The 27,957-nt window shown below is 39.4% G+C and overlaps 1 protein-coding gene across 2 annotated transcripts in view; it reads right to left on the bottom strand.

The window, feature by feature from the left end:
- rfc1 (replication factor C (activator 1) 1) overlaps positions 1-27,957 on the bottom strand; it is an 86,887-nt gene that overhangs the window by 19,927 nt on the left and 39,003 nt on the right. For both annotated transcript variants that reach the window (XM_060824851.1, XM_060824843.1), the window contains exons 9-14: positions 25,180-25,568; positions 19,625-19,732; positions 15,378-15,557; positions 15,035-15,139; positions 7,749-8,130; positions 2,183-2,292 (exon numbers count right to left, since the gene is read on the bottom strand). In XM_060824851.1, the coding sequence (XP_060680834.1) occupies positions 2,183-2,292; positions 7,749-8,130; positions 15,035-15,139; positions 15,378-15,557; positions 19,625-19,732; positions 25,180-25,568 (1,274 nt within the window). The remainder of the gene's footprint in view (positions 1-2,182; positions 2,293-7,748; positions 8,131-15,034; positions 15,140-15,377; positions 15,558-19,624; positions 19,733-25,179; positions 25,569-27,957) is intronic.

The following is a 27,957-nucleotide window of genomic DNA, read 5'->3' as shown; positions in this document are numbered from 1 at the left end:
GACTGTTGTTCTGCCTCCAAAGCATGTATGTCCTTCCTTAAACATAACGACGAAAACAGCACATAGATCAGCAATAGTCTCTTCAAACCCTGTACAAGTGTAGCGAAGTTTGTTTATCCTTATACTCCAATGTCCTTGCAAATAAGCAAAAATGTAATTTGCCTTCCCAATTGCTTACTGCATCTATACACTATGTGCTGCCTGCACAAGTACATGCAAATCCCTCTGAAAAACCAACGTTTACAATTTCATGCCTGAGCATGTAAAGGCATTCGTAAAATTTGCATTACAATGTTGATTAACATATTCAATGTATATATTTTGTGACTACTGCTCCCTTGAGTACCAAAATCAGTTTCATCTTGGATTTCAGAACTACTATTTCACTGCTCTAAGGAATGCAAGAGGAAATTTGAATAAGGTATTTAATATCATAAGGGTTTAGATAAAGTAATTTTTTTTAAAAAATGGCTTTAAATGGCTTAAGGGTAAATATCTGGAGGGATAAAGGTTTCAGGAAAGTGATAGAACAATGAAAACGACATGAGAAAGATTATGCAATAATTTTGACTGCGATTCATGTTGGGGACAGGGGCCTGTTAGGGTGGAGGATACAGATTAATTAGGAAATTGACTAAGTATATAAGCGAAGCAAATCTGGGGACACAGTGAATAATTGGGACTAAGAAGAGTTATTCAAAAGAACAGTCACAAAATTATCTCCTGCTTTGCGCTGTTCTAGGATTCCAAAGGTCACAGCATTTAATGAGTCACAGCAATGGGTAATGGTGACAATAGGACAGTCCAACGTGTGTCTGTCCATTTTCTGCACAAAGCTCTCTTTAGATATATTTACTCCTTGTTGGGGCACAATTCCCTAGACTCCAATGGTGCTCTAATACCTCACTCAAAAGGTATTTCTTCACATGAGCCTTAATCAGGATTGCTGGCAGGTTAATTCACTGAAGGAGGCATGACAAGCCAATCATTTTCTGTCCTTCCCCAACCATGTAGCTCAACTCATGAGATAAATTGATTTTGTCAACAAGAGAATTTTCAGAGCATTTTTTTACCCATTTGATCTTGGTATTGGTTTGGTTAGACGTATGTACCAAACAGCCCAGCATTTAAAATCAGAATTTCCCCAAGCATCAACAGTGCTTTTAACAAGCTGGAAACCAGGTGCAGCTCTGATATATGAGCTCCCATGAAAATCTGTCACTTTTGACTTATTCTTCCCAACGAATAATAAAATTAACTCATGACTCATAGCAAAGTACCAAGCAAAAAAATAAAGTGAACAAAGCATCCAAGTGGAGAAGAAACCAATTCCCTTCGCAAGCATACCAATAACTACGGGCATTGATTCAAAGTACTTAGCAAAAAAAAATGGAAGGGAAGTTGAGTTTTTTTCCATTCAGAGGGTGGCAGATGCTGGAACCCAGTTTCTGGAAGGGTAGTAAAATCAATGAGATTTCGGCATGAAGAAATACTTGGTGAAAATTATTTCCAAGAACCAAGTTGACATGATATAAAATGCAATTAATGCTTTTCGTTAGAATTGCTTGCAAGGTTGCATAAACTGCTTGAAATAAATACTTATGCATTTTTAAGAACCTGTAAGCTGTAAGAAGCTATGAAACATCCATTAATGACATTTTATTAATTACAGGAAAATAAACAAAAAGATAGCCTAGCTCTTAATGTGACAACTGCTTATAATAGAACACAAGATAACAGGAGATTACAGTAGTTAAATTTCTACATTAAGTTCATTGCACTAAATGTTAGTGCATCAATCCTTGGATGCATTTGTACTACCTGAAATTACTGTTTTCTCTCAGATGTTTTCAGCTTTCAATCCAGCAATTAAAATGTAAATGTTTGCAATCAGGATATTGCTGCTTGCAAACAAGATCTGTATGCTCAACATAAATGAATTCAGACGGACTAAACGGTGCCCCAAAAGTCCAAGAGGCTGACTGGCCACATCCTAAGGTATTAATCCAGCTATGATTTAAGAAATGTGACATGATTTATTCAAGGTATCAAGTTGCTTCTCCCAGGCTTAATACTACAACTTCAGTGTTACTGTAAATTGCAGAAAACTGCATTAAACATGCACCAGATGTTAATCATGGAAAGGAAAATACATTTTATCTAAGCATTAAGGTGTTCTTACCTTACAGACCAGAGCGGCTGTGGTTGTTTTACCTACACCAGGAGGACCGGACAGCAGTGCAGCTTTGAAACTTGAACCATCATCCTTTCCACCAAATTTAGTGAATTTTGCTGGACAAAGGGACATTAAAAATATAACTGTATGCTCTGCACTGTACAGACAGAACAGTGCACAATTATTACAAGAAAGCATTCGAAAGCTATTTTCATACGTTGTAAATGATCTTGAGAATCCCTCATTAGCAATTATTTCATGATCTCTGTATTGACTGGTGCCTGTAACTGGCAATATAAAATGGAACTGAACATAATATACAAGTTTATTGAGAAAAAGGGAATAGTATTGACAATAGCTCTTTCAGCTCAGGCTTGATGGACTAAAATGGCCTCCTCTATGCTGTATCATTCTATGTCATACATAGTTATTGTGAAACATCATACAATATTAACCAAAATTATGCTTCCAAAAAAATAAGATTGAAATGAATGGAAGAGATTAGATTCTAATGCCAATTGAAATCTACATACCTAAAAACACAAATGTTTCTTGCCCAAAAAGAAAATTCTGATTTGAAGGAGCAAACTATTGTGTGAAGATCAGTAGGTGGTTAAAAACAGCGGTTGCACTCATGAGAAATCACTGGATAAAATAGAAGGACTGTCAACAAGTGACAGGACCTTAAGAGTGTTTAAAATATAAGGAAGAATAAAAGACATCAGGAGTTGAGTTTAGTTTTCAATTATAAAAACTTGGATAGTTGATTATTAAAGTCAGTAGAGAATAGGTGAACTGCTTTCTTCAATCAAGTAAAGGCAGAAAGGTTGCGTAATAGAAAACTTGACAGAATAATCAGGTACAAGAGGAGGTTCTCCAAGAAGAGCAAAGTGTTGAAACATTAAACGATAAGTTGACTTGAAACAAACCAAAGTCTCCATTTCTAGATCAGATCAAAACCAAATAAATACCTAGACAACACTAAAGCAAATTGCCACGGATGTTGAACATCTCAAATAAAACCAGAAATGCTGAAAATATTCAGCAGGTCTGACAGCATCTACGGAGAGAGAATACACAGTTTCCTCACATACAAACTTTCACCAGAACCCTAAAAGTCATAGCCTGTTTCTCTCTGCATGGATACTGCCAGGCCTGCTAAGTTTTTCTACCATATTTTATTTTTATTTCAAACAACCAGATGAGTCTGCTAACAATCTGGGTCATGTAACTTTGTCAGTCAGAACAAGCTACTTCTACCTAAACAGTTATGGACTAGCATTTGTCCAAGAAACATAGGCTTCCAATACCTATCCAGTATGCCAGTAAATTTAAAAAGTTGCTGTTTGTTTTAGGGGCTACCTTGGATGTTGTCAACTTGTCATTTGCTGCAAGAATTTCATTCATTTGTTTGCAATTAATTGCTGAGGCAGTGCAGGGATTCAGAGAAAACTGGAAGAACCCAGTGGATCGTATGGAGAGGAAGTGCAACAATTGATAGTTCCTCTAGATGGAGCAGTGAGTTGCTCCTAGCCTATATTTGTAAGTGGCACATCTTGACATTCTGAAAGAAATCTTTAAATAATGTAGTTAAATGAGAATTCATTGATGTACTAATTTATTTTTCATCATGTGACATGCAGACCAACTTTGGCATATTTCAAATTTTGATGGCCAATTATCTCTATGCTCTTCAAAGCTCCAAAGTTTCAGTTTAGCTCAATGTGCCTGAAAAAGCAACACAAAAGAGAAGCAAAATTTGAACTATTAAGTTTCTAGCATTAAGCACAAAAGTCATTTGGGGAAGCAAATACAAGGTGGGCCTGGAACCTAGTTAGCAAAATGAAGAGGTTCAGGATGCTGAGGATCTCCCAGTGCAGGCTGGTATGCAATGCAGATGTTTATTCTTACTCCCAGTCATTCACATGTTCATGTAGTCTAGTCATTCTGACGAAGAGTCAAACATTAATTGTGTTTTTCTCTCCCCACAGATGCTGCCAAACCAGCAGAGTTTTTCAAGCAATCTCTGCACGTTTTAGTCATTTGCAAATTTTGTAGGCATTACAGCATCAAAGCACACACAAGGGGCTTGTCACTGACAAAAGAATAACACTTGTTACACTATTGTTTCTATACAGAAAATCACTGAGAAACAGCCATCCACAGCCTCAGGATATGAAGATGATCACCACCTGTCAGTGTCAGAGTCAAACAGCACAAAACAAACCTTTCAGTCCAACCAGGCCCAAACTAAACTAGTCCTACCTGCCTTCACTTGGCCCAGGTCCCTCCAAACATTTCCTATTTGTGTACTTATTCAAATGTCTTTTAAACATTGTAACTGCATCCACATCCAAACACTTCCTCTGGAGGTTCATTCCACACACAAACCACCCTCCAAACAAAATTTGCCTCATGTTTTTTTCAAATTTCTCTCCTCTCATCTTAAAAATGTTCCCCCTTGTTTTGAAATCCTTCATCCTAGGGAAAAGACAACTACCATTAACTCTATCTATACACCTTATTATTTTGTAAATGTCTATAAAGGTTACTTCTGAATCTCATAGGCTCCAGTGAAAAAATGCTCCAGCCTATCCAGCCTCTCCTTACAACTCAGACCTTCCACATCCAGCAACATCCTGGTAAATCTCTTCTGAACCCTTTCCAGTTTATTAGTATCCTTCCTATAACTGGAACATCAAAACTGGACACAGTATTCTAAAAGAGACCTCATCAATGTCCTGTACAACCTCAACTTGACTATCCAACTTCCCTTGGAGTTTGAAGGTCTGAGCAATGAAGGCAACATGCTAAACTCCTTTTTAACCACCCTACATGTGACGCAAACTTCAAGGAATTATGTACCTGAACCCCTAGGTCCCTCTGTTCTGTAACAGTACTCAAGGCCCTACCATTAATTGTATTAGCCCTATCCTGATTTGTTTCACGAAAATGCAATACCCCTCGCATTCATCCAATTTGAACTCCATCTGCCATTTTTCAGCCTATTAACCGATTTCATCAAGATCCCTTTATATTCTTAAAAATCCTTCTTCTCCATGGTCTACAATGCCATGAATTTTGATGTCAATCGCAAACTTACTAACCATGCCTTCTATATTCTCATTCAAATCACTGATATAAATGACAAACTAGACAGGACCATGAATTGATCTCTGTGGAACAGTGTGTGATGGGCTTCCAGCCTGAAAAACAACTCTCCACCACCTCACTGTCTCCTGCCATTAAACCAATTATATATCCAAATGGAAAGCTAACCTTGAAGTCCACATGACTCAACTTTATTAAAAAGTCTACCATGCAGAACTTTATCTTAGGCTTTACTAAACAACATCTACTGCTTTGCCTTCAATCTTTTTGGTAACTTCCTCAAAATTAAATCAAGTTTGTGTGACACAATTTTCCTCACACAAAACCATGATGGTTATCCATAATGACCAAAAGATGCTACCTTTTAAAATCACTTCAAACTGTTTACCCACAACCAAAGTCAGACTCACAGGCCTATAGTTCCCATGTTTCTCCTTACACCTTTTTTAAACAAATGTACAACACCTTCCACTCATCAGGCACCTCCCCACAGTTATGGATGATGCAAATATTTCTATAAGGAGTCTTGTAATTTCCTCCCTTACTTCCCACAATGAACTGGGATATATTAGATCAGATCCCAGAGATTTATATTCTCTCAAACATTCTCTTCTGTAATACTGTTTATAAAACATCAAAATATATTTCTCAGCATTGTCTAGCCTCCATTTCTTTCTGCACAGTAAGACAAATGTAAAATATTCATTTAGTATCTCTTCCATCGCCCTGGAGTTCATCACAAAGATGACCTTGACCATCAAGGGGCCCTACCGTTTCTCTAGTTGCCCTCTTGCTCTTAATTTATTTGTAGAATCACTTTGGAACATCCTTAATCTTATCTTCCAATCCTATCTCATATCCGCTCTTTTGCCTTCCTGAGTTCTTTCTTAAGAATGCCCCTACACTCTAAAATCCGAAAGAACTGTGGATGCTGTAAATCAGAAACAAAAACACAAATTTATAGAAAAGCTCAGCAGGTCTGGCAGCATCTGTGAAGAGAAATCAGAGTTAATGTTTCAGGCCCAGTGACCCTTCCTCAGAATGTTCTTTATAGTGATTAAAAGATTCAACTGAACCAAGTTAGTGACATCTAAAATAAGATTAGTTTATTCTTGACTAGAACCTCAATATCTTTACTTATCCATCGTTCCTTAATCTTAGCAGCCTTACCCTTCAGCCTAACTTTAATGTAATGCCTCTGAACTCTCATCATCAATCCTTGAAAGCTTCCCACTTGTCAGACATTCTTTTACCCGAGAACAGTCTACTCCAATCAACTTTTAAAAGTTTGTGCAGCATACCATTAAAATTTGCCTTACTCCAATTAGAAACTTTAACTTCTAGAGGATGCTTATCCTTTCACATAACCATTTTGAAACTAATAGAATTATGATAGCTGGACCCAAAGTGTTCCCCCACTTTTTACTTCAGTCACCTGCCTTGCCTTATTACCCAAAAGGAGGTCTAGTTTCGCTCCTTCTCTAGTATGAGCACCTACACATTGAAGAAAATTTTCATGAACACATTTGACAAATTCTTCACCATCCAAACCTTTAACACAATGGTAGTCCCAATCAATGCTCACTTACGTCTCTCCCCACCTCCAAGAGTCAGCACAAATATATTCCCTCCAAGATTCAGGAGAGAACACTAGCGAAGCACACAGGCTAAGTTAGGACATGCAAGTAACATTAGTAGAAAAGTAGGAACTTGCTGACAGCAGTACTTGGTTGTACTTTTCCAACGTTCTCCTACAATCCTAAGATTTTTGCATTCCTCTAATTACCACCTTTTACATATTCCCAATTTCCCTCACTTCTCCAGTAGCAGCTGTGCCCGATTCTAAACTGTTGCCTTCTCCTTTAAAAGGAACTTTCAAAACTAAATTCTACGAATAAGCTTTGGTCATGTTACTAAAACTTATGCAGCTGGGCTAGTCAAATTTTCATTTATTACAAACCCGCTTCCATGAATGAAGCCTTAGAATAACTCACTTTGCTTATGCTTCCATATAAATGCAAGTTGTTGTGCACATGCTCATGACCTCATGATACGAGAGTATTAACTCTGCAGAAGTCTGTTTGCACAGATACAATACACTGGTATATTCCTTCATGACTATCAAAGAAAACATATCACCCTTCCGTATCAAACAGCTCAGTGACAAAAACAGAAATTGATGGAGAAGCTCAGCAGGTCTAGCAACACCTGGGAAGAGGAATTAGAGTTAACATCTCAGGTCCACTAACTCTTCCTCAGAACTAGAGACTTCTAAGTGACTCTGGAAAGAATTGGATAGTCCAAGTTACAAAAGGAAGAAGGATGGCTGCAATTCTGAAAGGACAGACCTAGATAGTGCTTTGACGCAATCATACATAAAGAAATAAAATCTGACTATCAGCCACTTCTGATTCAACAGACACTGCATCAAGTTAAAAATAAATATTTGTATCATTCTCACCTGTGGGGTTGCCAGAGTTGTTCACATGCCATTGTTTCAACCAACGAACTAGTTTATTTGCACAGCTCTGTTCCCCTTGCTGTCCTATTATATTCTTCAGCGCTGCAGGTTTGTATTTATCCACCCAGAGCAAACTCTGCTCTTCCTTCATTGAAGTCTGCAACTGAGGTTCACACTTCACTTCAGGTTGATTGCTGAAAGGATCTGCTTTGAACAAAATACTCCTCTTTGCACATCTTGAAGACTCGCCGTTTTCAGGTGTTGACGGACTGCTCTTGTTATCTTCACACTGTTTCTTCGATATCGGTGAAATCGTCTTGCTATGGTGTTCGCCTTTCTGCATGATCCTGCCACCCTCTCTTACATTATTTGATTTCTTCACCTGCAATTTTAAAAAACAAGAATAAAATTTCTCTGCATTAAGTAAACAAAGCAGTTTAAATTAAATTAATCTTGCTAAAAATGGGAAAGATGATCCTACAATGATTAAGTCATCTGTAAACACTATCAAACACATTCTGAAATTTTATGGGTGAGCTGCCTAATTGATTTGAATATGCACGAGTATTTACTTCACTTAAGTAGTTAATGTGCAGTACTAAAAGCATGAGTCACTCAATTTGGTTGCCTGAAATTTATTGTTAAAAATGATAACTAAACCAGTAAACATTCTTGTCAGAGTCTCTCAATTTAAAGGATTGAACTGATACCTACAACACTAAAATGAGTCTCAACAATAATTTCAGTGAAACATATTCAGCAACCATCAGTAACTTTATGACTTGCTCAGGAGGAGTTAAACAAAGAATTCAATGAGGCACTTACAAGTCAAATTGCTGCAATTGTCAACTCTGAAGAGGAACCACAGCACAGCTTGTGTCAGATTGCAACTTCAAGATTTCAAATTGCACATACATGACACCTCAAAGTTATGATCATTTTCAGAGAAGTAATAATAGCAAACACTGCCAGTTTGCCATGAGTCCTCCCACAAAATACAGCCCATCATGTGCAGGGATGAAACAACTGATGACATTAGGGTAGGTTGGAGTAAAAGTAGATAAGATCTAACAACATCAGATCTTGTCTGGAATCCACTTAGCCCCAGTTGTGATGATACAATGGCTTTAAGAAGTGTATTTTGTCCTGCTTTTTTATTAAAATGAAGAGAGGCTGAGACCGAGGTGCCAAGTGGTCTCTTCCAAGTCAATAAAGTAAGCAGCTCGTGAGGCCTTGAGATTTTTTTAAGTTGGAACAATAGGAGCAGTACGTAGGGGTGGGGTCAAGTTCCCACAGAACCAGGATTTTAATTTAACTTTCAGCAGTTGCTGGATCGTGAAGCTAGAGGTGAAAGCTGTTATTCCTCTCTGTTCGGCTGAAAGCTTGAGCTTTCTTCCTGCTGTTGGCATTACATGTGAGACAATCTACTTTACTGAATTTGTCTTTGCTGACTGTGTTTATGGAATGTTACTATATTAGAAAAGTTACAGTTTAGTAATTAAATAATCTACTTTTCTGTTGAGTTTTCCAATAGAGTTAATTGATTCCAATGCTTCTTTAGTTGCTTTGTATTTAACTGTTGTGTAAAAGTAAAGTGTGTTTTGCTTCAAGCCTGGTAGTTTGACCAATCAAATTGTATCTGGATTACAATGTCTTACAACTGCCTTTAAAACTAAGAAAGTTGGGATATAGACTATCTTCTAAATATATTTTATGGGGATTTGGTCTCGTCTGGTCCATAACAAACTGAGGTTCATCCAGGATCAAAATCTCTAATCCCAGGTTGGGTTTAGCATTATTGTACTCAAAAGATAGTGGGTAGTGAGTGTTGGTGTTCTCTTTTCAGATGGTGCATTCAGTTGGTTTAAATAGGGTGTGCCTTGCATAGTAATAGCTCTCTCTCTGTCAATAAGAATTTGCTGGGGGTGGAAGAAGTCATTTCAGGGGTTTTACAGAAAGTGAGCAAGGCAAAGCTTTTGGAATTGGCAGACAAACTGGAGTTGGGGTTGTCTTTGTCAGTGTGAAAACGGGAGGTAATTGCAGCAATAGCCCGACGTTTAAGAATGCCAGAAACGTACTCTGAATCTTTGGAAATGGCTAAACTTCCACTGTAAATGAAACAGCTTGAATTAGAGGCAGTGGCAAGAGTGGAACTGAAAACTCAAATTCAACTTAAAATGGCAGAGGTAGAGGTGAAAAGGAGTAGTGATGAGGACAGTTAGGGGGAGGCCTAGTATGGATCTGTTTAAACATTTCCAAACATTGCCCAAGTTTGACAAAAAAAAACGAAGCTTTTTTCATTATATTTGAAAAAGTGGCTAATCAAATAAAATGGCTGATAACCTTGTGGGTATTGTTGATCCAAACAAAGTTGCAGTAGACCTAGTGAGGTATTTGCAACACTGTCAGGAGGAGATATCGGGGGAATATAATGAAAATAGATCAAACAGACGCTCTTAGAGAGATGATTGTTTTAGAAGAGTTCAAAAATTTACTTCCTGAAATGAATCATTTGGAAAAGCACAGAGTTAATACTGCAAGATTAGCAGCAGAAACTGGTGATTGAGATGGCTTGTAAATCAAAGTTTGGCTTCTGACATCAATTTCAATCTTTGAGGAATAAAAATTAGGGAAAGGAGAAATCCTCAGGTGGTAAGGGGAAAGGAGATCTCATTGAAGATAGTAGATAGCAAAGATAGTTTTTACCACATGGTAAAAAGGAAACCCACGAGGGGGAAGTAAAAAAGCTCAGATATTTTCACTGCAATAAAACAAGCCACATGAAGTCACCAAGTTGATGGTTTAGAAAAAGCACTGGGATGACGAATGTGAAAAAACAAGATAAGCCAATGAGTTTTGTTGAAGTGATTAAAGAGACCCAGTACAAGCTAAAAAGTTGCAAAAGCATCTCCACCTGATCAAGGGTTAGTTAATAAGAGAGTACCTGATCTCTTTAAAGAATTTACCTGTGCAGATAAGGTTTACTCAGGTGTTCTAGAAGTAAAGAAATTAAAATTTTGAGAGATATGGGAGCAAGTCAATCTTTGATAGTGAGAGATAAGGAGATATTCAATTCAGAACAGGTATCGCCAGAAAAGGCTGCAATATGTGGAATTCCATTATTTTAGATGAGGTTGGAGAGTCTGGTGAAAAGTGAAGTGTTAGGAAAATTCTCTGTTCCAAACACACATTTATCCTTGGTAATAACATACCATATATACTCTTGTATTGGCTGAATTTTAAAGACTTTTTAAGCTGAAATTAGGAGGTCAACTAATACATGAGGTATTGTTTTCGAGGGGATGCAATTCATGCGTAGTATGAGTCAAAAAAAATGGACAAGAGTCAGGCCTCTACACAAACAAAAGAAAAAATTATGGCAATTATTGAACATTTATCTACAAAATAACTGTCTCCATTCTGCCTGTTACAGTAGAATGGTACAGTAGTTCCCCCACACACACACACACAGGTGTACGTTCCAAGACGTACCGCAGAAGCCCTAAACCACGGATAGGTGCAAACTCATTTAAATGGGAGACTTACCTTTCCGGCAGCCCCCGGTCCCTGGTTCTGGAATGTTCCCTGTAATATGTTCACGCCACGGTAAGCCACAGGTAACTGAAACCATGGAAACTAACACCACGGATATGACGGTTGCCCTGTACTGTCATACAATTACAGTAATTCTGAAAACCTGCAGCAGAGCATGACGCCAAGTGAACTGGAAGACGCGCAACGGAGCAGTACGGCCAGCAGATTGGAAAGCTAGAGCAGAGCGCAACAGGCAGGCACACTGACTCATAAATGTCGATCTGTAACTGTGAAGAACTAGGGTTGACTTATACATGAGATATATGGAAAACACAAGATTTTTTTGGCCAAAGCAAGCAGTTGGCTTATACATGAGATCGGCCTATATACGAGTATATATGATAAATGGATTATAGGTGGGAGTGATGCCTACTGTAGTTGAAAAGCCAGTGGAAAATCAGACAACTGAGGTATTACAGGAAGTATATCCTGTGATTTTTCTTGACTGTGTGGTTACAAAGCTACAGATTGACGCAGCAGAAATCGATGAGTAAAGATAAGAAAGTTGAAGTTCAATTATCAGAAACAAGGTTTGGATTAAATGGTCAAGAAAAAATAAGAACAGATGGAGGACAAAGTGGACATTTTTATTTCAGAGAAATTAGCTGAATTACGATAGAAAGTTGAAAAACTGTCAAAAGCATATACAGAAGAATCCAAGTGGATCCCAAGAATGTTATTACCTTAAAACCAAAGTCTTGATGAGGGAATGGAGACCATTACATATTCAGGTGAATGAAAAATGGGCAGGTCATCAAGTTGTATGACCAATGGGTTATAGAAAGGTGGTTTTTGTGGTAGCATATGAATTATCAGTAGTTGGCCATTTGGGAGTAAGGAAAACATAAACCAAAATACAAAAGCATTTTTTTTGGCCCGGACTGCATAAGGATGCAGCCAACTTTTGCCAGACATGTCAAATGTGTCAGGTAATAGGAAAACCTCAGGCAATTATAACACCAGTCCCCTGAATACCCATTCCCATTATTGAGAACCTGTACAAGAATCTTAATGGATTGTGGAGGATCCCTACCCAAAACAAAAAGTGGGAATCATTACTTGTTGACCATAATAGATGTGCCTATTAGATTTCCAAAGGCAATTTTAAGCAGTATCACAGTTAAAAGGATTGAAAAAGAAACTACTCAAATTTTTCACTAGATACAGATTACCCACAGAAGTACAATCAGATCAAGGGCCATATTTTACAAAGTTATTCAAGGAAGTTATGGATAGTTTAGGAATAAAACAATTCAAATCCACCATGTAGAATTGCAGCAAGCAGTGGAACAGAGGCACCAAACTTTAAAGAGCTCATTAAGGACGTGTAGTCAAGAGAATCCAGAAAATTGGGATAAAGGAATTCCATTTGTACTTTTTGCAATGTATTTTTGAGCATGAGGTGAGAGGATCACTGAAATTAATTCAGAGGAAATTGATAAGTCAGAGTTCAGAGACCACATAGTTGGACTGTGTGTCAAATTTTGGGAAAGGTTAAATAGAGTGGGTGAGTTGACTAGACAGCATTTAAAGGTAGCACAGCATGTGATGAGACAGATTAGATTAGATTTCCTACAGCGTGGAAGCAAGCCCTTCGGCCCAACAAGTCCACACAGACTCTCTGAAGAGTAAGTCACCCAGACCCATTTCCCTCTGACTAGTGCACCTAACACGATGGGTAATTTAGCATGGCCAATTCATGTGGCCTGCACGATTTTGGACTGAGGGGGGAAACCGGAACACCCAGAGGAAACCCACACAGACACGGGGAGAATGTGCAAACTTCAAGGCTGGAATCGAACCTGGGTCTCTGGTGCTGTGAGGCAGCAGTGCTAACCACTGAGCCACTGTGCCGACCTACACTAGGCAAGAAGGAAACAAGATCAAAAATTCGCAATTTGGCTGGTGGAGGTAAAGTGTTAGTGTTTTTTAAAATATATTCATTTGTTGGATTTGGGCATTGCTGGCTGACCAGCATTTATTGCCCTTGCCAAGGTGCCCTTGAGGAGGTGATGGTGAGCTGCCTTCTTGAATCGCTGCAGTCCACCTGCTCAGGGTTGACCCACAATGACATTAGGAGGGGAATTCCAGTATACTGACCCAGCAACAGTAAAGGAACAGCAATATATTTCCAAGTCAGGACAGTGAGTGGCTTGGAGAGGAATTGAAGGTGGTGGTGTTCCCATATATCTGTTGCCCTTGTCCTTCCAGATGGAAGTGGTTATGGGTTTGGAAGATGCTGTCTGAGGATCTTTGGTGAATTTTTGCAGTGCATCTTGTAGATACCACACTCTGCTACAGATTGTTGGTGGTGGAGGGAGTGGATGTGGTGTCAATCAAGCATGCTGCTTTTTCCTTAATGGTGTCAAGCTTCAAGAGTGTTGTTGGAGCTCCACCGATCCAGACAAGTGGAGAGTATTCCATCACTTGTCTGACTTGTGCCTAGCAGATGGCAGACAGACTTGAATTAGGTGGTGAGTTACTCACCAGAATATTCCTAACTTCTGACCTGCTCTTGTAGCCACTGTATTTACGAGGTTAATCCAGCTGAGTTTCTGGTCAATGGTATTCCCCGGGATGTTGACAGTGGTAGGCTAACCCTTAAAGGCAAGGTTTACTAAGCCTTGTCAAAAGGAAATTGAGTGAGGTGAATTATTTCATAAGAATGCCAGATAGGAAGACTCACTATCATGTGAATACACTCAAAAGGTATTTTGATAGGAAAGGAAAGCAAAAGGAGAATGAGTTACTAGTTAAAATAGAATGAAGAATCAAGTTCAGATGATTCTGAATTGGATTGAGCGTTCCTCAAATTCAATTGGACAATGAGGAAGTTCTCAAAAATTGGGATAAATTACTGAGTTACCTTCCAGAGGAAAATTGAAATGACCTGAAAGAGTTATTACAATCACGTGGAGATATGTGGGAATAAGCTGGGAAGTACAAAGCTAATTACGCATGATATAGATATAGAAAACACAATAGATTCAATTAAGCAACATCCTATAGTCTTAATCCTCTGAAGTTAGCACAGGTTCAAAAAAAAACAGATTGAAAGCACGTTCAGATGGTACCCAATTACTTTCACAAAGTCAACGACATTACAAAATGAGACTCATATCCTATCCACATTTGAAGACTATACTGAGAAGGGGGGAAAGTAACTTATATTTCTAAGTAGGACTTACTCAGAGGGTACTGACAGGTACCTTTATTCAAAACAGCAAAGATAATTTTGGCTTTTGTGACACCAAATAGACTGCACCTGTTTAAAGTTATGCCATTTGACAAAAACTGCTCCAGCCACATTCCAAAGACTAACCAATAAAGGTTATTTCAGGATTACCCAATTGTGTGGTGTACACAGATGATCTGGTAATTTTTAGTCACACATGGAGGAGCTATTGGAATTGTTTAGTTGATTTCAGGTGGTGGCTTGGTGATAAACCTGCCTAAGAATGAGTTCACAAAAGCCAGAGTCACTTTCCTGGGCCACGTCTTCAGACATGAATAGATGGCCCTACAGGATGTGAAAAGGAAAGGTTATTTGGGAGTTTCCCAGACCATTGACAAAGGACATATTATGATTCTTGGATCTAGGTGGTTTTTAATCGAAAATTCCTCCCAAATGTTAGCAGTGTGATTGCTCCTCTGACTTGACTTAAAGAAATCTAAGGACTTTATAAACTGACCTCATTTTCAGCTGCAATCTCATACTTGGATCTCTTTCCTGGCAATCTACGAATTAGATCTAGCAGTCCATCTTCATCAATTTGCTTTGTTCCAAGACTCTCAGCCTAAAAAAATTAAAATTCAATGAATACACTTTCCAGAAAGATCAATAAAGCAAAGAACAGAAATTTTGAAGATGTTGCTAACATCTGCTATTATCTCATTAGAATATATTAGTTTCATAATTGCGGTATCACAAAGGCCACTGCTAATGCCACAGAATCATCAGCACTGAGAACAGATTGCATCAGTTGTGCCTCACTTTAAGACTGGAGTGAACAGTGCTCAGCACATTACACTGACCTTGTCCAGTTTTGCTCGTCCACCTTCTCGACCAGTTACCAAGTAATTGGTTTTCTTGCTAATATTTCCTGTCAGCTTCCCTCCATAACGTTCGATTAAAGATTTAGCATCATCACGTTCCATGGACTCCAGGACTCCTGTAATAACGAACGAAAGTCCTTCCAAGCAGTTCTCAGCTCCCTTAATGATAAGAAATTGAACAATAATTGTAATCAGAAGAGAAAGACTCTTTGCACAAGGTATTTTTGATATCTGAGAAGGCAGAGTGTGAAGGACAGCTTCAGGTGTAATAAATGTTCAGGTGACAAGTTTCATCTTCTACACTGTCCAGGAATACAGGTACAGTATAAACAAACCCTAGCCATGTACATGAGCAATAGATGGAATGGTCCTTAGCACAGAAAACTCAGTGGTGATGACAGGAAAGAAACAGAGCCCCAATTGAGCATAGTAGAGACACTAAGTCAGTGTATGACTAAAAACTAGGGAATAACCAAAACGATAAGAATTGCTACAGATTAGTTTTGATTTGAGAGAGGTGACAATGCAAACTCTTTAAAGAATGTAAAGAAACAAGACATTTTTGATCTATTGAAGAACAGATGCAATTGTTCTCGTCTGGCATTATGAAAACACCAAGGATTATTGGATCAAATACACAACACAGAAAGAGACCACTCAAATGGTAATGCTCCACTTGAATCTCTGCAGAAAGGCTATGAAGAACCCTGAATGCACAAGTTTCAGAAGGTTAACAGTATTGGATTTCAAGAACAATGAAGCTCAAGTAGTACACTCAAAAGTGTAGCACTACAACAAACACATTGAAACATTCAATGTAATTACTACATCAAAGCATACTGCTCCTTTTTCCTTTAAGTAAACTTTCCTGCAAGTATCCTTATAAGTCATAATCACCAAAATTTAACACAAATGCTGACTACCAGCTATTGATCAGTGACTGGAAATGAATGACAAATGCAGAGGTGCAAAAGTAGACATCCTTTATTCCCTTCCCTTCCTCAGTGATGCCAATTCCCCAGCTTGACTGTAATCTTCAGCTCAAAATGGAAGTACAAAGAATTCAGTTTTCAGCTTGTACGCACCCAAAGACATCTTGAAATTAAATAGCAAAGAGGAAAACAAAGTAGATTCCCTTGAATTAATCTCACAGATGCAACTACAGGATAGGATGAAAACCAATAGCTTACAGCACCTCAGAGGCTAAGCAAATATTTCCAGTTTGCAAATCCTACAAAGTAGAAAAGCCCTCTCTTTGTAAAAATTGGAAGGTGCTTAATAAATCAACCGAGCCATATTCCACACACAAGTAAAAACAGAAACTGTTGGAAAAATTCAGCAGGTCTGGTAGCATCTTAGAAAGAAAGAGAGGCAATGTTTTGAGCCCAGCTGTCACATTAGACCTGCTGAATTTTTCCAGCAGTTTCTGTTTTTCTTTCTGATTTTCAGCATCCAGGTTTTTTTAAACCATATGCCATGTCTTTCCTAAGTAATTTAAAACAGCACACAGCTCATGTGTATTCTGTTGGCAAAGATTGATTCTCTGCCTATGATTGCATGTCACCTCTATCAGGAATAACTGAGCCACTTTATGAACTTGACAGAAAATATTCAGTCAAATGTTAGGATAGGTGTTAGGCACTCAGGGTTGTACACTACCCAACAACAAAAACACATCAGATGTCATAAGTTGTCTAATTTGACATCCATTCAAACACGAATACTCACTAGCTGTGAGCAAAAGAAACAGATTCAAAACACTTGCTTTTTCTTTTAAATTGCCCAGGATCTTGGGAAGCCTATAGTTATTTATTGTTTTCTTCATGGAAAATCTTTAGCCAATTGATGTCAACTTCCTAACCAGTCAGTACCTTTTCATCTTTTAATATAAATTATAGCGATCACTTGTAATTTGGATTCTTGCAATTATCACAGAGTGCAAGATGAAATGCTTTGGAAATATGTTTTAGCAACAGAAATTCCCCAAATATGTTATGAAACATTTTCTAAAATACCATTAATACCAATAATAGCAGAGGGAGGCACTGGTGGAATTATCACTGGACAGTCCAGAGACCCAGGTTCAAACCTTGCCACGGCAGACAGCGGAATTGGAATTCAATAAATAACTGGAATTAAGATGATGACCATGTTTCCATTGTTAATTGTCAGGAAAACCTCAACTAGTTCACCAATGTCCTTTAGGGAAGGAAACTGCCATCTTTATTCGCTTTGGCCTACACATGGCTCTAGACTGACAGCAATGTGTTTGCATCTTAGCTACCCTCTGGGCAGTTAGGGATGGACAATAATTGCTCACCTAGCCAGCGATATCTTTATTTCATGAATGAATAAACAATACAACCTTAGTTCTCAAACTGCCTTTTAGACATTTGACATCCTTCCTGAAGGAAGGTTAAATCTAATCTTAACCAACAACTTGCACATATAGGGCTTTTTTTTGTGAAGCACTTCATTAAAGATTTAAATAAATGAACCTCTAAGTGTCATCTCTCTTAATTCAAAGTAAGTTAATATGTACATTTTCCACTAATATCTACTTCCATATTTAAAAATCTTATGTCTTCTTGTATTGTACAACGTCCATCATGCCCATCAGATCAATAAACACCTTCAATTTAAAGTCTCTTTCTAGACCTCTTCAGGTTATCCTAGAGACCTTTTTAGTGCTTTTTTTAAAAAAAATCATGCATAACATATGGGATTCACTCAAGATTAGGGACTCACTCAAGATTAGGGACTCACTCAAGATTAGGGACTCACTCAAGATTAGGGACTCACTCAAGATTAGGGACTCACTCAAGATTAGGGACTCACTCAAGATTAGGGACTCACTCAAGATTAGGGACTCACTCAAGATTAGGGACTCACTCAAGATTAGGGACTCACTCAAGATTAGGGACTCACTCAAGATTAGGGACTCACTCAAGATTAGGGACTCACTCAAGATTAGGGACTCACTCAAGATTAGGGACTCACTCAAGATTAGGGACTCACTCAAGCTGAGCCAGCAACTTTCTGCTCTGGTTTAAAAATGCACAAGAGTTGAATTTCAGAAGTGACATTTGTGCCACAGAAGTCCCAGGCAGTGCCCATTTTCAACGAGAGAGAACCTGACCATTACCCTTTGACATCAATGGCATTACTATAGCTAAATCCTACACCATCAACATCTTGGGGTTACCACTGAACATAAATTGAACTGGACCAACGATATAAATACTGACGCTGTAAGGACAAGTTAAAGGTTAGGAATCCTGAAGAAAATAACTCTGCTACTGACTCACCAAAGGCACATGCAAAAAATGCAATTGAATGCTCCCCACTTGTTTGGATGAGCGCAGCTCCAACAACACTCAGGAGGTTTGACACTATGCAGTACAAAACAGCTCACTTTATTGGCACCACATCCAAAAGTATCCATTCCCTTCACCACAAATACTCAGTACACTCTGCTGCCACTACGTACAAGATGCACTGAAGAAATTCATTTCTGTTTCCTTGACAGTACCTTCCAAATCCGTAATGACTACCATCCAAAAGGACACGGCAGTTGCTACATGGCAACAGCATCACTTGCAAGTTCTCTTGTATGTCACTGAGCATCCTGACATGGAAAAATAATGCCATTCCTTCTGTGTCATCGGATAAAATCCTGAAATCCCCTCCCAACAGCACCAAGAGTGTAGCTACACAAAATGGCCTGCAATGGGTAGTCAAGAAGGCAGCACACCACCACCTTAAAGGCAACTAAGGGTTAGCAATAAATGCTGGCCCAGCCTGCAACGCCCACATCACATGAATGAAAAAGATCTTGTTTCACATTGAAAAGTAACCTACTACCTTGGTTAATTGTATATGTATAAGCCATAAAATTAATTGCATTGGCATGGTTTTAAATAACTTTTTAAGTTCATACATAATTTAATATCTACAAATTAAGAATGCACAGACTTATGGGAAGTCATCAGGAAGAATAGCACAAAGTGAAATGCTTATTTGGAGAGCTGGTGCAGACACAGCACGTCAGCGCTCTAACAACTTTCAGATACTGGTACAATGACAATATCACTGATCATAAAAGAACACAACAGCATGTGCTGGCTTCCAAACACATTAATTTCTATTGAAGTTACAAAAATGAACTCTTACAAATACAAACCATCTTTGGTTCATTTGCTTCTGCATCTTTTCAACCAACATACCTGAGGGATTTCTTTAGACCCCAGAGCTCGAGGACCATCACGGTTCAGGAAGCTACGGTAGGCCAGGTAATTCTGACGCTTCTTTTCAGCAGTCTCTGGGTTCTCAGACTAGAGAATAAAGATACATCGAGCGCACTGTCAGAAGCTGTCTTCAAAATACCAAGTGACCAACAAAAAAACCGCTCAGACTTAAACACCATACTTTTCTGATTAATGAGTTCAGCAGAAGTGTGTTAAGGCTGGAAAATAGAATCAACTACAGCAACCGTTTTATTAACTGGCACCTTTGGGGCCAGGAGTGCGTTGACTGATCTAATATTCCACATAATCAATATAATGCACAAGATATACACATCAATTTTATCCTTGATTCATAGCATAAATAATTATGCAACTTTGTTTTAAATAAAACTTAACAGCAGACAGCCTTCTCACTCATACCCTCAACTGACTACTCAGACATTGCGTTAGATTACAGTATTTGAGAAGTAGACTCGAAATTGAATCAAATTAATATTTTATACAGCCATTCCAGTGAAGTATATTTACAATGACAAACAAATTAAAACACTATCAGAAATGGACAGAATAATACAGTAAACTTTACAATCTTTGCCAGTTTATAAACAGTGCCAGTGCATAAGGTGCCAATTAAAACAAAGATTGCTGTTTATCTATCTATTCCTTTAGACAGCAGAATATCCAAGTTGCAAAATAAAATGGTCTCGCCAAACAGGTGTATTTTATTAAAATATCAGCTAAGTGTTGTTGACCCAACTCTTTCCATTCTTTCAAACTTACGAAATCTAGTCAAACCTGTCAACTTAGTTGAGATGATGATTCCAAATGACTTGCTAAATGAGTAAATGCAATGTGGGACAAAACTTTTACACAGACTAGTTCAGGCTTGAAATGCACCACCTGGAAGTGTGGTGGAGACAGGTTCAATTGAAGCATTCAACTGTGTATAAGATGATTACTGAAATAGAAATAATGTGCATGGTTATGGAGCCAATGGCTCTGAGTGATTATGCTCAGACAGCTGACATAGACACGATGGGCCAAATGGCCAGGAGCTGTACCAAAATACAAAGAACATTACAGTGCAGGAACAGATCCTTCGGCCCTCCAAGCCTGTGCAGATCCAGATCCTCTATCTAAATCTGCCGTCTGTCTTCTAAGAATCTGTATCCTTTTGTTCTGTGCCAATTCATGTATCGGTCTAGATACATTTTAAATGATGCTATCATTCCCACCCCAACCACCTCCAGGCGGTGATTTCCAGGCACCCACCACCCTCCACGTAAAGAACATTCTGCATATATCTCCCTTAAACTTTTCCCCTCTCACTTTGAACTAGTGACCCCTAGCCTAGTAATTAAGTCCTCCACTCTGGGAAAAAGTTTCTTGCTATCCACCCTGTCTACACCTCACGAATTTGGAAGCCTCAATCAGGTTTCCCCCTCAACCTCCTCATTTCCAATGAAAATAATCCTAAATCTACTCAACCTTTCCTCATAGTTAGCACCTTCCACACCAGGCAACATCATGGTGAACCTCCTCCGTATCCTCTCCAAATCATCCACATCCTTTTGGTAGTGTCACGGCAACCAGAACTGTACACAGTATTCCAAATATAGCCGAACCAAAGTCTTATACAATTGTAAGATGACCTGCCAACTTTTGTACTCAATAACCCATCCAATTAAAGGAAAGCGTGCCGTATGCCTTCTTGACTACTCTACTGACCAGCGCTGCTACCTTCAGGAAACAATGGCCCTGGACACTCAAATCTCTCTGTACATCAATTTTCCCCAAGACTTTTCCATTGACTTTGGCATTGCATCTTCCAAAATGCATCACCTCGCATTTGTCTGGATTGAACACCATCTGCCATTTCAATGTCCAACTCTCCAATCTATCTATATTCTGCGACAGTCCCCTTCACTAACTGCTACTCCGCCAACCGTGTCATCTGCAAAACTTGCTAATGAGACAACCTACACATTCCTCCAAATCATTTATTTATATTACAAACAATAGCTGTCCCAGCACATATTCCTGTGGGACACCACTGATCACAGGTCTCCATTTTGAGAAGCTCCCTTCCACTACTACTGTCTCCTGTTGCCCAATCAGTTCTCTATCCATCTAGCTAGAACACCCTGGACCCCATGCAACTTAACCTTCTTCATCAGCACACCCTGGGGAACCTTACCAAAAAAAAAATACTTCTGGGATTCTGGGAAAGGTTTAAATAGCTAATAAAGCCTTCGACAAGGTTCTGCATGGCAGACTAATTAGTAAAGTTGGGATTCAGGGTGAGCTTGGCAGTTGGATACAAAATTGGCTAACGGAAAGTGACAGTGTGATTGTGGAGGGTTGTTTTTCAGATTGGCGACCTATGACCATGGTACCCCACAGGAATTGGCACTCTGTCCACGTTTAGAGTCATAAAGTCAGAGATGTACAGCATGGAAACAGACCCTTTGGTCCAACCGCCCATGCCGACCAGATATCCCAACCCAATTAGTCCCACCTGCCAGCACCCAGCCCATATCTTTCCACACCCTACCTATTCATATACCCATCCAAATGCCTCTTAAATGTTGCAATTATACCAGCCTCCACCACATCTTCTGGCAGCTCATTCCATACACATACCACCCTCTGCGTGAAAAAGTTGCCCCTTAGGTCTCTTTTACATCTTTCCCCTCTCACCCTAAATCTATGCCCTCTAGTTCTGGACTCCCCGACCCCAGGGAAAAGACTTTGCCCTTTCCATGCCACTCAATTTTGTAAATCTCTATAAGGTCACCCTTCAGCCTCCGACACTCCAGGGAGAACAGTCCCAGCCTGTTCAGCCTCTCCCTGTAGCTCAGATCCTCCAACCCTGGCAACATCCTTGTAAATCTTTTCTGAACCCTTTCAAGTTTCACAACATCTTTCCGATAGGAAGGAGACCAGAATTGCACGCAATATTCCAACAGTGGCTTAACCAATGTCCTGTACAGCCACAACATGACCTCCCAACTCCTGTACTCAATTCTCTGACCAATAAAGGAAAGCATATCAAACACCTCCTTCACTATCCTATCCACCTGTGACCCCACTTTCAAGGAGCTATGAACCTGCACTCCAAGGTCTTTTTGTTCAGCAACACTCCCATTAACCTTACCATTAAATGTATAAGTCCTGCTAAGATTTGCTTTCCCAAAATGCAGCACCTCATATTTAGCTTAATTAAACTCCATCTGCCACTTCTCAGCCCACTGGCCCATCTGGTCCAGATCCTGTTGTAATCGGAGGTAACCCTCTTCCCTGTCCACTACACCTCCAATTTTGGTGTCATCTACAAACTTACTAACTGTATCTCTTATGCTCGCATCCAAATCATTTATGTAAATGACAAAAAGTAGATGGCCCAGCACTAATCCTTGGGACACTCCACTGGTCACAGGCCTCATGTCAGAAAAACAACCCTCCAGCACCACCCTCTGTCTTCTACCTTTGAGCTAGTTCTGTATCCAGATGGCTAGTTCTCCCTGTATTCCATGAAATCTAACCTTGCTAATCAGTCTCCCATGGGGAACCTTGTTGAACTTTGTTTGTGATTTATATAAAAATATGGAAATCATGTTTAGTAAGTTTGTGGATGTCACCAAGATTGATGGTGTTGTAGACAGTGAAGATTATCTAAGATTACAAAGGAATCTTGATCAATTGGGTCAATGGGCTGAGGGGTGGCACATGGAGTTTAATTTGCAAAAATATGAGGTACTGCATTTTTGTAAAACAAACAAAGGCAAGACTTATACAATTAAGACCATAAGACATAGGAGTGGAAGTAAGGCCATTCGGCCCATTGAGTCCACTCCGCCATTCAATCATGGCTGATGGGCATTTCAACTCCACTTACCCGCATTCTCCCCGTAGCCCTTAATTCCTTGTGACATCAAGAATCTATCAATCGCTGCCTTGAAGACATTTAGCATCACGGCCTCCACTGCACTCTGCGACAATGAATTCCACAGGCCCACCACCCTCTGGCTGAAGAACTGTCTCCGCATTTCTGTTCTGAATTGACCCCCGCTAATTCTAAGGCTGTGTCCACTGGTCCTAGTCTCCTCGCCTAATGGAAACAATTTCCTAGTGTCCATCCTTTCCAAGCCATGTATTATCTTGTACGTCTCTATTAAGTCTCCCCTTAATCTTCTAAACTCCAATAAATACAATCCCAGGATCCTCAGCCATTCCTCATATGTTAGACCTACCATTCCAGGGATCATCCGTGTGAATCTCTGCTGGACACGTTCCAGTGCCAGTATGTCCTTCCTGAGGTGTGGGGACCAAAACTGGACACAGTACTCCAAATGGGGCCTAACCAGAGCTTTATAAAGTCTCAGTGGCACATCTCTGCTTTTATATTCCAACCCTCTTGAGATAAGTGACAACATTGCATTCAGTTTTCTTATTCACAGACTCAACCTGCATGTTTACCTTTAGAGAATCCTCGACTAGCACTCCCAGATCCCTTTGTACTTTGGCTTTACTAATTTTCTCACCATTTAGGAAGTAGTCTATGCTTTTATTCTTTTTGCCAAAGTGCAAGACCTCGCACTTGGGTAGTGTTGTAGAACAGTCAACTCTTGGGTAGTGTTGTAGAACAGAGACACCTCAGGGTTCAGATACATAAGTTTTTTGAAGTGTTCAGTCTTCCTATTATAGGAAGGATATTATTAAGCTGGAGAAGATTTGGAACACATTTACTAGAATGTTTCCAGGAATGGAGGGTTTGAGTTTTTAGCAGAGGCTGGATAGGTGAGAACTTTTTCCACTGGAGCACAGGTGGTTAAAGAGTGACCTTATAGACGTTTATAAAATAATGAGGGGTACAGATAAGGTATCTTTTGCATCGGCTGTCTTTTGCCTAGGGTGGGCAATTTTTAAGGTTAGAGGAGAAAGAGTTAAAAAGACAGGACCGCAAATTTTTCTTTTTGAACACAGAGGGTGGTTCGTGTGTGGAATGAACTTCCAGAGCAAGTGGTGAATACAGGTATAGTGACAATATTCAAATGACATTTAGATTCGTATAGGAATAAGAAACGTTTGGAGAGATATGGGCGAAGTGCAGGCAAGTTGGACTAGTTTAGTTTGGGATTATAGTCAGCATGAATTGGTTGGACCAAAGGATCTGTTTCCATGCTATATGGCTCCATGACTATAACTCTTATTTTCTCTTCAAAGATTTCCTCTATTTCTACTCTCAAACCAATCAGTGACTCATAACAGCATACATAAATTAATCCTGGTTACAACTGTTCTCAATCACTGACATATAAAGAGAGGGAAGTTCCCAAAGCAGGAAATCTGATATTTTCTCCGTAAAGATGTAAAATAGATCTGTGATTTTAAAACTGATTTTCCCTATTGACAGAAAGAGGGAGGACTTTGAACAGGAATTTCCCATTTTTACTTGAAGGCTGTCACAACCTAAAACGAGTTACCATGCATCAAACCCAAAATACAGCAAATGTTACCAAAGTGCTTTCTACCTCAGATTTATTTGGGGATATTTTCTTTTTGTTTGGAGAAATCTTCTCTTTATTTGGAGAGATAGTTTTTTCTTCTTTCTTAGGAGAAATCTTGGTTTGACCTTGCTTTGAAAATTCAGTTTTCTCCTCTTTCCTTGGCGAACTTCTCTTCTCTCGGGCTGATCTTGTTGGACTGTTTCCTATCACGTGCGTTAGTTCTTCTTTACGTTTCATGATAGCAAGTTTTGTACTGCTTTTGACTGGAGATGATTTACTAAATGAGTTTTCCACTTTAACACTGGAAGATTCAGGTGAGTGTTGGGAGGAAGTCCTCAGGCTCTGTGATTTGCTACTTACAGCTTTCTCAGTACAATTTTTCACATTACTGTCAGTTCCACTCAACATCTTGGCTGAAAATTAAGGCAAAGTTTAATTAGTGAAGCACTTTTTAAAAACTTGCACATCAAGATAAGGCTATGTTATGCATGTTATGACAAGCAAGATGAGTTTAACTGGGACAACACTACTATTATTAGGACAAGCCAAACAGAGAACAGCCAGGGAATTCCTAGAGTCATGGCACTCATCCACAGATTCTATCAACAAACACATCGACCTAGACCCAATATACTGGCCACTGCTGTGGACAGCTGGAACTGACAACCGGAAGCGGCAGAGACAAACCACTATAAATGCCAAAGGAACAGAAGCACTTCACAGGAGGCTCCCAAGCACTAAGAATGTCACCTAGACAGGGAATGAAACGTCTGCAACACAAATTCCCAGCTCGGCGAACACAACCACAACAACAAGCTACAAATCTTCTCACAAACTTTGAACCTTTAAAACCATTACTGAGAGTTGACAAGGACATATCATCATTTATTGTCATAGTTTCCTAAAATATAAGCATAACATTCACAGACTAACAAGATGCACATCCAAAATCAGAAAAGACCTTTCTGCCCATCTTTCTTTTTCAAGAATAATTTCACCAACAATGATTGCTTTCTCATGTCTCACATAGTGATTACCTTAAATGTTTGAACTCAAGGAATCACTCACAGCATGTATGCCCAACTCTGCATATGCAGTTCATGCAGGAGGCATCAGAGACACCTACATTAAGCTCAAGTCAAACAAACAATTAGATTGATTCCAGAGAGGTGGGGGGGGGGGGGGGGGGGGGGGTTGTCTTATGAACAGAGATTGAACAGTTCAGACCTATACACACTAGGGTTTAAATAACAAGAGGAGATCTAATTGAGATATATAAAAGCTAAAAGAGATTGACAAAATACTGTCAAAATTGAGAGGATGTTCCCTCATGCAGGACAATCCAGAATGAGTGGTCATTGTTTTAAATCTAACCCCTTACCCAAAAACTGAGATGAGGACAAATTACTTCTGTCAAAAGGATCGTGAATCTCTGGAATTCACTAGCCCAGAATGTGGTGGATGCTGAGACAGTGAGTAAATTTAAAAGTGGAGACAGACATTTTTAATGAGTAATGTGTTGAAAGGTTATGGAGAGCAGGCAGGAAAATGAAGTTGAGACAAAGATGAGAACGATGGTATTAAATAGCAGAGCAGGTTTGAGGGGCTGAACTGCCTCTTACCCCTTCCTAGCTTTTTATGTTCCTATGTAACTGGAACACTTAATAGCATGATCAAAAGACTGAAATAAACCATACAACCATAGTGCAAGGTCATTCAGCACATTACACCCACACCAGCCCTTTTCAATGCACTCCCTAAACTAACCTGGTAATCTGTTCTCCATCCCTCCCAATTATAAATCATTGAAGCAGAAGAAAATCAAAGACTTTCAAAATTTAAAGAAATCAACTAAATCTCCTCTTCGCTTTTTTTTTCAGTTATTAGTCCCTATTCTCAACTATACTTTCTTAACCCTAGGATCATTCTAGTGAATGCATACTTATCCTGTTATGTTTTTAGTGTCATTTCCTTAGTGGAATGCCTGACGCAGCATACATTATGATTGAACCAATGTTTGGTAATAAGTTATTATTATTTTACTCAGTTACTCTGAAGTTTTCATTTAGAAAGCCAACTTTGTGTTTTTTAAGAAACAGAATCAGCCATTTCCATACACACTTTCAAGAAATGAACAGCTTTTCAACTTCTCTGCATCTGTGGTAAGCCTACCCTTTATTCATCACCTTCTCACTGTCTGGGGTCCAAATGCTCCTTACAGATGAAACAGAAATTTCTTTCAAGTGTGCTACATTCAACAGTCACCTTCATTTTTCTGAACACCTCCATTCAGATCACAAGTATAAGCTCCTAGTCACTTGCCATTTTAATTCTCTGCTGAAAGTGTGTTGCTGGAAAAGCACAGCAGGTCAGGCAGCATCTAAGGAACAGGAAATTCGACGTTTCGGGCATAAGCCCTTCATCAGGAATGAGGAAAGTGTGTCCAGCAGGCTAAGATGAAAGGTAGGGAGGAGGGACTTGGGGGAGGGGCGATGGAGATGTGATAGGTGGAAGGAGGTCAAGGTGAGGGTGATAGGCCGGAGTGGGGTGGGGGCGGAGAGGTCAGGAAGAAGATTGCAGGTTAGGAGGGCGGTGCTGAGTTCGAGGGATTCGACTGAGACAAGGTGGGGGGAGGGGAAATGAGGTAACTGGAGAAATCTGAGTTCATCCCTTGTCATTGGAGGGTTCCCAGGCAGAAGATGAGACGCTCTTCCTCCAACCGTCATGTTGTTATGGTCTGGCGATGGAGGAGTCCAAGGACCTGCATGTCCTTGGTGGAGTGGGAGGGGGAGTTAAAGTGTT

The sequence above is a fragment of the Hemiscyllium ocellatum genome, chromosome 1 (assembly GCF_020745735.1).
Source record: "Hemiscyllium ocellatum isolate sHemOce1 chromosome 1, sHemOce1.pat.X.cur, whole genome shotgun sequence".
Classification (NCBI taxonomy): Eukaryota; Metazoa; Chordata; class Chondrichthyes; order Orectolobiformes; family Hemiscylliidae; genus Hemiscyllium; species Hemiscyllium ocellatum.
The sequence above is the reverse complement of the archived record's forward strand: the minus strand, read 5'-3'. Positions and strand labels throughout refer to the sequence as shown.